The following is a 13784-nucleotide window of genomic DNA, read 5'->3' on the forward strand; positions in this document are numbered from 1 at the left end:
CAGACTAAAAAAAAAGCACACACACATTGCTTTACCAAAACTATCAGAAAATATGCAGTGCTGTAACTGCAAATGCAACATGATTTATGGCAAGTGATTCACAAAGTACACATTCACAGCAATGTCCAAAAGCTGAATACACTGTGCAAGTAAAAAGGCAGTTCAATGGATTATCAGCAATATGATGCATGACAGGGTACTACAAAGGGAAGTGAACCAGCTTGAAATTGCTAAGTAATTCAATCAGCTGTGTGAAAAAAAATCATTGCCTAAGGTAAGTTAACTGAATGAAACAAACTTAGAAAAAATAAAGTACTCTTAACATAAGCTACAGCTTTCTACTTGCTTAGCCTAGGACATAAATGACAGCAACGTTAAAAGGAATTGCATAAAATTGTTGGTCAATCAAAAGATGCACAAGTTTCTGCATTGTGCAACAAGAACCTCTTCAATAAACTGCAAGGATTCCAGACAAAACCATATGAAGACATTGCATTCAATGCATTACTCTTGACAGCTACATGACAGTTTACAAAACACTATAGAAGTAGGTCTCCTTACAATCTGCCTGTCTCCAGCTGAGATAGTCCTTTAGATTTTGGTTGCTGGGATACAAAATGACTCTTCCATCAAACCCTGGAGGGTACAGAAGAGGCTGGTCCGTAAAGTAGTCTTTCCAAAAGAAAACAAAGCTGGATGCAAACTGGGAAGCCACATGGGTCATAAATTTACTGTAAATAAAAGAAACAAATGATTTGTAACACACAAAAACAGTTTTTGGTTTTTACTGAAATAGAAGCAGCATACTGCTCTGCTCTACTGAAAATAGCATTAGCTTACCTGGCCCTTCTTTTGAACCAATGTGATTTCTTTCTAAAGACAAAGCTGTACTCATCACTCTGGCCATATGCCAGCACAATGTCTTCTAATTCCTGCATCACACTCTCAGCACATTTGCTCATTAATTGCAAAGCACGGTCATCATTAGGCTTTGCAAAGTCATGAATTTCTGCAAATCTGTAAAACAAAATTAATAATAATTTTGTTTTATAATGCTAATACAGAAAAATGCTATTCCTCTAAAAAACTCCATCATTAAACTTTATCATACATGAAGAAACAATAATGCAACAAAATAAATAAACATATACAAACACACACACACATATATATATATATATATATATATATATATATATATATGTATATATATATATATAGATAGATAGATAGATATATATAGATAGATATATATATATAGTGTATATGTGTGTTAAATATACATAGACTTGTGTGTGTTGCCTCTGAAATGAAAGTCTGTCTGGTCATCTGTGAAAAATGTGGTATGTTGATCAGATAATAATGCATTTAAAAAACTGGAAAAAAATTCAAAGGTTTACTATATAGCCCCCTATCTCCAATATTTGATTTTATTATTTGCTGTAGTTCGTACTCAACATACAGATTAATATATTGATGTTTTATGATGCAATCCTACTACAGGTGACTATAGTCAGGCACACTGATGTCTCACTAACTAGGCTGGACAAGGAGAAGGTTACAGTTAGCTGCCTGTCGGGCGCCAGGATCCGCCACATAACACAAGCACTCGGGTCACTCCAGAACAAGTACAAATATGACTCTTTCATTGTCCATGTTGGTGTGAATGACCTGAGACGTACCTCCCTGGACTACATGAAAAGAGACATGGCAGAGCACTCTGATAACACAGCCCAGGCCGGTATGACCCTGAGTAGCATCCTGCCCTCACCAAGAATGATGCCACAGTATAAAGAAAAAATGATCAATTTCAACAATTGGCTAAGTTTCTGGTGTCATTCAAAGGGGATCCAGTATCTGTCCACCTGGGATGACATGCTCGATAAGCCACATTGCTTCGCAAGAGATGGCTTGCACCACGTCACCCTTAGGCTTTCGAATACTGGCCAAGGCTTTTGCCAACCCCATAGTACCTTTTTTAAGCGAGGCTCAAAAGACAAACCCACCACCGCAAATAGCACAAGTAACCCAAAACTGTGGGTAATGCTACTCAATGCAAGAAGTCTAAACCTCAAAATGCATACACTCGAGGCACTCCTCAGTATGGAGAACATCAATATCTGTGCAGTAACAGAAACTTGGTTTAAGGCTCCAGAGAGCACCCCAGCACTACCAGGCTACAACTCGTACCATACTTTTCGGCCACAGAACCCAGACTGAAACACAAAAGGTGGGGGTGTATCCATATTCATCAAGGACACCCACACCTCCAGGTTAGTGGCACAGTACAATTCCTCAGAGATCATCCATGTGCAACTAATAACGGGCAAAACTACAATTCAAATTGTAGCTTGCTACAGATCACCCACCATGACCCAGGACCCCCATTCTGTGTTTCTGGAGACACTGGAAAATATGAAGGTCCTACCAAATGCCCTAATATTGGGTGATTTCAATTACCCAAACATTAACTGGGAGAACTACTCAAGTACTAATTCCCTTGCCCAACGCTTCCTCGAATTTATAAACCCGAAAGCCTTGGATCAACTGGTCAACACTCCCACCAGAGGTGACAACATATTGGACCTGGTCATCACCAACATGAGCGACCGGTGTTCTACACCGGAGGTCAGACTCTCACTGGTTAAAACAGACCATAGACTAATCACTATGGATAGCCAAATTCCGCCCCCGCCCCCAATCAAGGAAACCACCGTGAAAAACTTTTCAAAAGCAAACTTCAAGTTACTAAAGACCGAGGTGGAAAGGTTCACAGCCCCCATGCTAAAGGACAATGCTGTCCAAGCTGCCAAATCCCTTACAAAGGCACTCTGAGCACCTGCACGAATGCATGGATCGTGCTATCCCAAGCAAAACCAAAACTCACTCCTCCAAGAAAAGGAAACCAGTCTGGTGGACCCCTGCCATAAACAAGCTATACAATAGGAGGAGGAAACTAGTGCAGAAGAGAGTAAAATCCCAACAAGGAAAGACATCCCTGATCAGCATCAGCAAGAAACTACAATCCCTCATAAAATCATCCAAGACTAGCTTCGAAAGAAAAATTGCCAAGGAATCCAAAGATAACCACAAAGCGTTCTTTAGCTATGTCAAGAACCTAAGTGGAAACTATCAGATCTGCTCTGAGTTGGTGCAGAATGGCACAAAATACACTGAACTGACTGATACTGCCAACATTCTGGCAGACAGGTTTAGTGCAAACTTCACGCCCCTCTCACCCCCTAAAGGGCCCATAACCATACCAGAAGAATGTAGTGCCCCGGCAATCACTGACACAGGTCAAAGCAGCCCTATCTAAAGCCAAAATACAGCTTCAATGGGACCAGACAGTGTGTCCCAGGCTGCGCCTTACACGAGCTCCAAAATGAACTAACCCCTCACCTAAACACACTGTTCAAACTCAGCCTCTCTACAGGCTACGTACCCACAGAGTGGCGCACAGCAACAGTTATTCCGCTCCACAAAGGTGGAGCCACAACGGACCCCGGGAACTATCGCCCTATAAACCTGACTAGCCTGGCCTGCAAGGCTATGGAGTGCATCATCATGGAATTCATTAACAGAGACATTGGGAACCTTCAAACAATGGACCCTACCCAGTTTGGCTTTGTTAATGGCAGATCATGCCTCCTAAACCTAGTGGACTTGAGCCAGTTACCAAGGCTTTAAACGAGGGAAAGGAGGTCCGCACAGCCTACCTAGACCTCGCAAAGGCTTTCGACACCATTCCCCATTCTGATATTATAGACAAGCTCACCAGCCTGAACATAAACCCCTACGTCACGAGATGGGTTACCAATTGGCTCACGGATAAAACCCACACGGTGAGAGTTGCAGGCTCTAGCTCAGACTCTAAACCAGTTACAAGTGGCGTCCCCCAGGACTCAGTCCTGGGACCACTCCTGTTCGGTATATACTTCTCAGAGGTACAGACAAGCACAGGAGGACTATGGCTGACCAAGTTTGCAGACGACTGCAATATGGGGGGCCATAACTGACTCTCCAGCTGATAGACATCCTCAAGAAGGGTCTTACTGAGACAGATACCTGGTGTCAAAATCATGGTCTCAAGCTAAATGCCAAAACGTGCATAGTCATCCCCTTTGGAAAAAACAAAGTACCCGCAAACTACCACATATGTGGTAGTCCCCTAAATACAGAAAATGTAATAAGGGATCTGGGGACCCAAGTAGATAGTAATCTCGCCTTTGATATTCATATTGCCAAGGTGATTAGAAAATCCTTCTATGTGGCCCACCTAATCACAAAAGGGTTTGCATCTAGAACAAAAGAGGTTATTGTGCCCCTCTACTCATCACTTATCAGACCCATCATAGGGTACAACACCCCATTTGGATGTACCTTACAAGACACCTGCAACAGCTGGAAAGACCATAGAAGTACCTCAACAAGAGGATTAATGGCCTCAAACATATGCCCTATGCAGCCTGACTGAAGAAACTCCAGCTGTACTCGGTTGCATACAGCTTACTCAGAGGTGATCTCTGCCTGACATACAAGGCCATGTCCAACCCAGAATTGATGGACATGCTCCACCTAAAAAAAATGAATCTCCAAAGGCCACATGCTCTAGAGATCTAAACCTTACCACAATAAATAGGACATGCTGGAGGGATAGATTCCCATACCAGAGACTCCCCATGCTTTGGAACAGGATTCCAATCTACATTAGGCAGTGCCCTTCACTAACACTCAAAAGAAACCTTGATGAGTGGATGGGAAACAGAAAATTTACCCCGGGGATCACTGCAGTGGCTTTGCTGGACAGAGGCACAGATAACTAATGGCTCTGCTGGACCGAGGCACAAGGAACTAATCTAAAGGGGTGGCGAAAGCCAACACATTCTGGCTAGGCTTACAGATGCCCTCAGGCAGATAGCCTAGTACTTGCCTATGAACCCGTTTTCAAAACAAAAAGTGCTTCTTAAACATGTTAAGGTCACAAAATACATTTAAAAAACAGCTTTGGGGCATAGAAGGATAAAATATTGGCTACAAAGCAAATAAGCAGAGAGAGACTGATTCCACATCAGGCTTGTTGCATCTTATCTGAAAGTACTGGGTCTGGTTCCTTACCAGAGCATCATAGGTTCATAGATTAGTGCTAGGCTAACTGCCCTTGTGAGCCATTTTAAGCCTAGCAATTATCCCTTGTGAGACTCAAACCCTGCACCTTGTGTTTGTAAGGCAAACACCTTAACCATTAGGCCACCCACCTAACCCCTGTCCACTCTTAGGGATGGGAATTTTTCATCAACCTTAACAGAGGCCTTGATTTCTCCTATCCTTTATTAGACTGGTTTAGAAGCAGATGACACAGATAAAGTACAATCCTACTACAGATCTTCTATTTACTAGGAAGATTCTTTAGTGCGACTGAATTCATATTTGAGTCACAGTAACATTTTTTTTGTCCCTTCCACTCTAGTTTTCAGTACAGGTATAGTACAAAGGCAGATCTTGCTATGGTCATTAATATTTTTTTTCTGGTGAAGAGATCAGTGCTACTACTTGACCTTGGTCAGTCTAGACCTCTTCACGGCTGAAATAGCTAACAGTCAGATCGCACTTGATTATTCCTACCATTTCTCAACATCCACTTAAACAACACTCACAAAATTCAGAATATTGTAAACAGGAGGACAACAGGTTGTTGAAATCAACAAGAAAAGTGAGAACGTGAGACTTGTGGTTTGTCCTGACTTCTCCCTTTTCACTGTATCATCATAATCTCATATTTGAGAGTGTGAGTCATTCGTACTGTTGAACCTGCACTTCCCCAACAGAGTGAACAGCATGAGAAATAAGTCAAGAGCTTGTATTGTTGAGTGTTGCAGATGTCAGGAGGAGGGAGATCAACTGAGTGTGGGCAAAGTAAGTGTAGACTTGGGAATTTAATGCTGAAATGTTTGGATACATGAAAAGTTTTGGCATAAGAGTGTTTGTGCGAGTGTTTACAGGTTACAGTTAGGGTAAGGGCCAGGTAAAGGGATAGATTTAGTGTTCTGTATGTGTGGGTTGCAGAATGTGGTGCATGTCGGAGTGTCTTGTTTAGTGGTAGTGCTAACAAAGGGAAATTTCTAAGGCAAGTTGTACAATTGGGGTTGGGGCAAGGGAAAGGTTAGGGTTAGCATGCATCGATAAGATACCCCCCCGTCCATCCTTATGAATGCAAGCATGCTAACTTTAACCTTACCCCTAAAAAACTTACTGGAAACTCTAACAGAATACACAACCAAGTACGATGAACTGTTTATTAAAACACAAACGAGCGCTTTTATCCAATAGCATACGGACTTCTTCAGATAAAAGCAGAACAATTCAACATTTGCATTTAAATAGCTTCCACATCACATGAAACCCATCTAAGCAACATAAGTGTATATTTAAAGCAACAGTTGTCAAGACAAGTACATGTACTTAAAGCAGTGTGTTTAAGATATAAAGCTGAGAATAATTGCTACTCATCACTAACTTAAGCCAGGCCATAAACAAAACTGATACATAAATGCGGACACATTCACCCTAAAAAATAAAAACAGATGATAATAAGCATATTATTTTTCTCATGCCTTCCTCTTGAGTAAGCACTGCATAGATATGTCATTAAGCCCTGGGGGGACTGAAGCATTCAAAAATATCTGCCACCAAAGCTCACACTCTTCAATTAATAATTTCCATGGCCCACCTCTGGAGCTGACCTCTATTTTCTCAATGATAGCAAACAAAAAGTGAAGGTCTGGAAATTGCAGAGCTAATTTGTAGATTTAGCCTTTCTAATCTCAGTTAAGTTTGAAGATACGATCTCTAACCTTCCGTTCTGATTTACTAATATAAAAACTATTACACTCGTGACATACTGCAGCATAAACAATCCCCTTTGTGTGACAATTACATTTTCCAGGGATTGAAATAGATAAATGAACGGGCACTGTACGCATGACCCACACTTAATCATGGGTGCCATAGTTGTTTTATCTTTCGAATGCTCCACAAAATCATATATGTTTTTGAAACAATTACTTTTTTTTTTTTTATTTTATACAGACTATGTTAGGTGCTTTGCCTAAACATTTACATAAAATTCTATCATTAGAAATGAGCTGCCAGTTTTTTCTGATATTACTAACTGCTGGGCTGTCAAGTGAATAAGTGGCAACAGACATGCATAGCTATCTTTTTGCTGATGCATACAGTTGTCTAATGCACCAGAATGGTTTTCTATAACATGATCATATTTTCTATACTACCTAGGTTAGTAGTCTCACACTGTAAAAGGGGTACATACGTACCTTGAGCTCTTTTTGTTTTGACTTCCTAACAATGATCTAAATAATGCTTTAGGGTACCCCTTATTCAAGAACAAGGTGGAAAGTAAATCAATTTCTTTGAGGAAATTACTGTGGCTAGACACCATTATTGTTGCCTTCACAAATTGGACTTTAACAACTGCCCGCTTTTGATGTTGTGAATGGCAGCTGGTATAATGTAAAATCATATTAGAATATGTGGGCTTCCGATTGATTTGGGAACAAGTCTTAAGCTCCATAAAACATTTTCTTTTCTTAGCTGGAGATTTAAATATGCAATAGAATCCTGGCCTACATTCTGTACGAATTAAAAAAAAAAATGTAGTATTATTTATCTATGTCATATCAACATCTGTACCATGAAATTCTAGATCCTGAAACTCACTCAGTAAGGTCAGCAACCATGTAACTATGTCAGGGAGAATACTCTTCTGAAGTACTCTTCAAACTTATTCCATCAAAAGGCCACTACAGCACACAAAACTTATGTGGAAATAATCAGCAGTTATTTAGGCTACAACCAACATTTATTTTAACATGATAGAGTAATCGGATTCCATTTCTGAGACAGCTCTTAAGAGAAATGGCCTTAGCTTACCATAGCTATGCTGACAACTTATTCTTTCCACAAGACAGCATGGAAAGTATCTATTCCCTGGCTGATGATCTTGACATACTTGACTTACAGGAAATTGGTTAAAACCGATCTCAAAGACTGAAACCTTGACAGTTCATGCAAACCTGAGAAATTCCTCCACCATTCCACTGCTAAACTTTATAATAAAGTAAGGTGGTAATAAGCTGACATTTGCTAAATCATGTATAGGACCTTGGCATTATTCCTAATTAGCAGCTGACACTTCGAGACCAGGTGTCAACTTTTGTGAAGTCATCCATTTGCAAAACATTTCTAGAAATAACCACCTGTCACCTCAACCAGATCTTTCACCTGTGGTTTATGGCTTGATCTCTTCCAAACTGGATTACTGCTATGATCTTTACTTGAGACTGCCCAACACTGAGCATGACTGCTTGCAAATAGGGCAGAACTCTGCATCTAGGTTGTGTAATGATGCTTCTTGGTACCAGCATATTTTATCTGTTCTGGGCGGCCTTCACTGGTTGCCTGATCAGAACAGTATTTTCTAAAAAATCCTAGTGTTGGTTTATTTTTACATTCACAGCTTGGGTCTGTTACCTGAATGAGCTTGTGTACTCTGCCACCCTAAGCAAATTTTACACTCTGCCACTGAAGGGTTGCTGACAGTTGCACGGGTAAACCATGAGACCTCCAGTTTTAAAATATCTTCTTTCAAGCTCCTCATTTGTGGAACTGGCTATCATGGTGGCTATGGGAATGCCTTTCGCTGGTTGGTTTTAGATGGGCATTCAAGGGCTTATCGTTTTGATGTGGCCTATGATGATGTGGAATAACCATAATGGAATGCATTTAGTCACACTGCACGTTACTGTTTTATGTTTACTTTACGTTTATTCCTTTGCTATAAGTGTTTTGTATAAAATACCTAAATAAACTCAAACTGAAACCACCCTAGCCCCTCTTCAAACGCATGAACTTAACTCTTCACTCCTGAAAGGAGAGACAAAAAAATTCCAATGTGGCTCAAAAGGCTCAGTACAAACTTCAGATGTAGAAGGTACTCTCCCTTTGGTTAGAAAATATCTCCTTAACTACCAGTTTTTACTTTTTCATACAGGCGTCACTTCCACTGTCCATTTTGCCAACACAGCACTCCACAGATTGCAAAAACTGTTACCTATGCAGCTCAGGAACATGAATCATTCTACTGCTTTAATCAATTCCCCCACAACATGGTCTTTCTATCCTAATCTCAGAGGCCCACCATTAACATAATTCTATGTGCCACACACACTTTCCTCACTGCAGGCCTATCATTAATTTGACTTTTCTTTTTGCTACTCCACAGTATTTCTAACAGAACTGCAGAAAAACCCCATCTTTTATCTAGCTAGCTATTTTTACTTTTCAAAAGGAATATTTGAGGCTTACACTCCTCAAAAACCCAGGCCTGCCTACCACTGTCTGTTTCACCTGCCTTACATCATAATAGAATTCTCACTTGACCCTTCTGGGCTGAGAATATGCAAACATTTGTACACTCCATCTAAGGGCTGCTGTTTTCCTATAATGTTTTATTTTTATTTGATTTATTTTAATTTGACATTTGATTACCGGGAAAGTCTGACTGGATGGAATGTCCATTTTCAGCAGAGGCCCGGGGAGAAAAGCTCCACATAGAACAAAAAGTACAAATAAAACTGCTGTAAGTAAAGAGTTTGAAGGTTTTTTAGTCTGGGGCAGAGCCATTTAGTGGTAAGGTGGATTTTTAGTGTTTGTTTAAATTTAGTTAATGTAGTGCTAGATGTGACGGTACTAGGTAGAGAATTCCAAATCTTAGCAATATAATTAGAGTAGGTGGACTCTCCAGCACGATTCTGTGCTGTTGAAATTTGTATGAGGGGCTTATTGTTTGACTGCAGCATTCTGCCACAGGAATAGGGCTCTAGCAAGTCATGTAATGATGGAGTTTTTGCAGAAAGATAGAAGATTTTGAAGCAATGTTAAGCTGAGACAAGTGTAGTAGATGGGGAAGTTCTAACCAGTTTAGTTTCCTTAGGGTAAAGCACTGGGGTGATCTCATTGTAGAGTTTGCTGCATATCTAGCTATTTTATTGTAGCAGCCTTCTAGTTTTACGAGCTCAGTTTTCCTGAGGTTAATAAATACAGGTGATGCATATCAAAGAGAAGAGGTCAAATGAGTCTGAGCAATAGTTATTTTTGTGTTATTTGTGAGATATTGCCTGTTCCTATATAGTGTACCTAGTTTTTTGCGTACTTTCTTAAATGATTGAGAGATATGGCTGTCAAATCTCATATTAGTGTCAATTTCAACCCCTAGTAGTTTGGTATGTGGGGAGGGAGTGATAATAGTGTTATTTCTGGATAGTATCTGAAAAGATTCTGTGTTTATAGTAGCTTTGTTGGATGGAATAGCAAGAGCTTCGTCTTGTTGGGGTTTAATAATAAGCAGGAATTTGTTAGCCAGGACTCTATTTTGAGGAAGGATGATTGAGTGAGTACCTGCAGTTCAGATAGGGTACTGGAAGACACAATTCTGTAGATTCATCAGCATATTGAATAACTGTAGCAGAGGAGGCCACAGTACAGAGCTTGTTAGTAAATATGGAGAAAAGCAGGGGGCCAAGAATGGATCCTTGGGGAACTCCTAGGGTGACGGGTAGCAAAGAAGATAAACTTTGTTGCCAACGTACTGCTTGCTGTCTTCCAGTTAAGTAGCTCTGAAACCATGTAAGTGTAGAGTGTGATAAAGCTACATCACACAGTGCATGTAGAAGTTTGTTGTGATTCACCATATCAAAAGCTTTAGGTAAGTCTAAAAAAATGGGAAACATGCTTGCCATTATTTCTTTGGTTGTTAACTGTGTTTGTAAATGACGAAAGGGCAGTGGTGGTACTGTGGTGTGGTTGGAAGCCATGTTGAGTGCTGGATAAACAACTTATTAAAGTCTAAGTGATCCATGAGTTGCTTATGAATAATTTTTTCAAGTATTTTTGATAGGGGAGAGAAAATTGCAATAGGGCGATAGTAATGTATGATGATCTTCCAAATGGTAGGAACGTATTGTTCTAATATAGATCTGTTTATTAGAATGGAGACAGGGTATGCAATTACTTCAGAAGATAGTTTGAGGAATTCGGATGGTAAGTGATTTGCAGATTGAGAAGTGGGTTTTAATTTTCTAAGAAGTTGTCTAACAGCATGTAGTGATGCTGGTTGAAGAGAGAAGCTATGCTTGTTTTGATGGGGTGTAGGTGTATGTGATGTAATAGTAGAGCTGTGGCTATTAGAGAGTTGTAGAATAGTTTCTGAGAAGTAGGTGGTAAACTGTGTTGCTATACAGTCAAAGCTATTTTTTGTAGTGGGAGGGGGGTGTACCAGGTTGTAGTATGTTGTTTAATACCTGCCCAGAATTTTTGTTTGTTATTGTGGCGATTAGTTTGTATGTGGGAGTAATAATTTATTTTATCCTGTTTTATTTGTGTTTTTGCTTTGTTTCTTAGTTCACAGTAAGACTGCCTAGTAACTTGTGATTTAGTTTTTTGCCAATGTAGCCATGCTTTATCTCTTGCTTTTAGTAGAGATCTGGAGTTGTTACTTAACCATGGGGCAAACTTTGATTTAACTCTAATAGACCTGGAGGGACATGCTCATCTAGGATAAATAGGAAGGTACTAGTGAAGTAATCAGTGGCTTCATCTAGGGGTAATACTATAAGAGGGAACCAGTTGCAGTGTCTACGTGTATAAAGGAAAAGATCAAGGTTCATTTTTTTTTTGTTTCTTATCTGCCGATATAGTGTGTGTCAATTTAGTAGGGTACAACCGTAGTCTTAGTAGGCATGTTGGGAGATGATCACTAAGGCTGTCTGGGAGACCGCCTGAATGAGGAGAGCAGTCAGGTCTGTTAGTAAGTATCCAGTCTAGAATGGAGCATTTAGTTGATGTTTTGACTATTCTGGTTGGTTTTTGTATGAGCTGGGTAAACCCATACAGGTTTACATATTTGGTGGGATTTTGGCCATTACAGTTAGTCCGATCAATATTCTGATCTCCTAATACAATTGTTTCCTGGGGAAGTTTTTGAGAAATGTAATCTAGGATACCTTCTAGGATAGATATATTATCCCCTGGGGGAATATATATTCCAATTATATTAATATGTTTTTTAGAATTTATGGTATGTTTGCAACATAGTATTTCAGCTTTACTGAAGCTGACAGACAACTAAACTTTCCACCTGTACCAGCTTTGGCATCACTGCTTCAGCTTTCACACGACACCATTTACTACCATAGATAAACATGATTTTCTGTTGACTAATTTCAAGCCACATGGAAAAATGCAGCCAGGTCTGAACTGTGTCTAATCACAATTTTTGGACACTATTATCAAGTTAGCTCCAATATTTTTCCTTATATGCCATTAGAAAGATTCTTTTTCCCATTCTTTCATCTTAACTTTGAACTCTCAACACTGCTTGTATGTTCAAATCTTCCCTCTTAGCTCACGTTGTGAATGCAATTATGAGTTGTTATTAAATCTGATTTGTTTTACAAAAGTCCACTTACATCCGCCCAAAACACATGCTGCTTGGTTCAAGGACAATATTTTAGATTTATGTCTGCTATTTGAAAGAACTGAAAACTTTTGAAAAAGTCTCAAGTGATGCACCAAGCATTAATTTCTCCATCTCTAAGCTTGACCCACTGGGTATCTTCAATGAGCTGAGTAGCCATTGTAAAGGGTTCAATATAAATTCATAGGTAGGTACTAGGCTATCTGCCCAAAGGCATTTATAAGCCTAGCTGGAATGTGTTGGCTTTTGCCACCCCCTTAGATTAGTTCCCTGTGCTTCTGTCCAGCAGAGCCACTGAAGTGATCCCCGGGGTAAACTTCCTGTTTCCCATCCACTAGTCAAGATTTCTCTCGAAGAGTGTTAGTGAGGAGATCTGCCTAATGTAGACTGGAATCTTGTTCCAGAGCATGGGAAGTCTCTGGGACAGGAATCTATCCCTCCAGCACGTCCTATTTATTGTTGTGGTATGTACTAAGAATAGCAGAGTTAATAAAAGGCAAGCATAAGTGCTTCTTTCTGACACAAATGCCTTAGACAAGCAGTCATTAACCAGTGGTGCTGCCCTAGGATTAGCATATATAGCATTTTAATCTTAGTTGCACTTCTTTAGCAAACATGAAATGTGTCAGTATTTTCCACAGAAAGTCTCATTTCACCAAAGTAGAAGGTTTTTGATATCTAAAATGTGGACACAATAGGATCTCCTATCTGAGGGCACCCCAAAAGAATACAGTTTAAAATAACACATAGGTGTCCCTCACAAGATAAAAATCATAGTCATCATCAACCCTAGCATTTCCTACATAGGTTTAGGGTGTTGCATTAACTGTCATCACCTTTCTCAATTTTGTGCCACTATCCTACCTTTTTAGACAGCCATACCTGTCTTTTCTCAAGCAATCTATTAATTAGTTAAACATTCCCATTTCCTCTTGCTTTCTTCCAGTCTTTCTGAAATGATCTTCACCAAATCATCTTCAGCTTTACTGCATGCATCACATAACCACTGTAATCTGGTCCATTTGACCTTCTCTGCAATTAAGGCTACTTAAGCTTCTTCAGTTATCACTTCTTATTCTGTCCCACAGTGCGTCTTCTACCACCTTTCTCAGGCACTTCATCAATTTTACCTCTAGTTTCTTCAACTTCTCTGCCTTAACAGAGCATGATTCTCCATCATACAGAAATACTAATCACATTAATGTTTTCTACATCTTACTTTTAGCTACTT

General features: G+C 39.8%; 1 protein-coding gene across 2 annotated transcripts in view; it reads right to left on the reverse strand.

Moving 5' to 3' along the window:
- Positions 1–13784, reverse strand: part of THG1L (tRNA-histidine guanylyltransferase 1 like) — a 469543-nt gene that overhangs the window by 299932 nt on the left and 155827 nt on the right. For both annotated transcript variants that reach the window (XM_044069327.1, XM_044069328.1), the window contains exons 3-4: positions 841–1017; positions 562–731 (exon numbers count right to left, since the gene is read on the reverse strand). In XM_044069327.1, the coding sequence (XP_043925262.1) occupies positions 562–731; positions 841–1017 (347 nt within the window). The remainder of the gene's footprint in view (positions 1–561; positions 732–840; positions 1018–13784) is intronic.

Source organism: Protopterus annectens, chromosome 4.part0 (assembly GCF_019279795.1).
Source record: "Protopterus annectens isolate FY-2018-M chromosome 4.part0, PAN1.0, whole genome shotgun sequence".
NCBI lineage: Eukaryota > Metazoa > Chordata > Ceratodontiformes > Protopteridae > Protopterus > Protopterus annectens.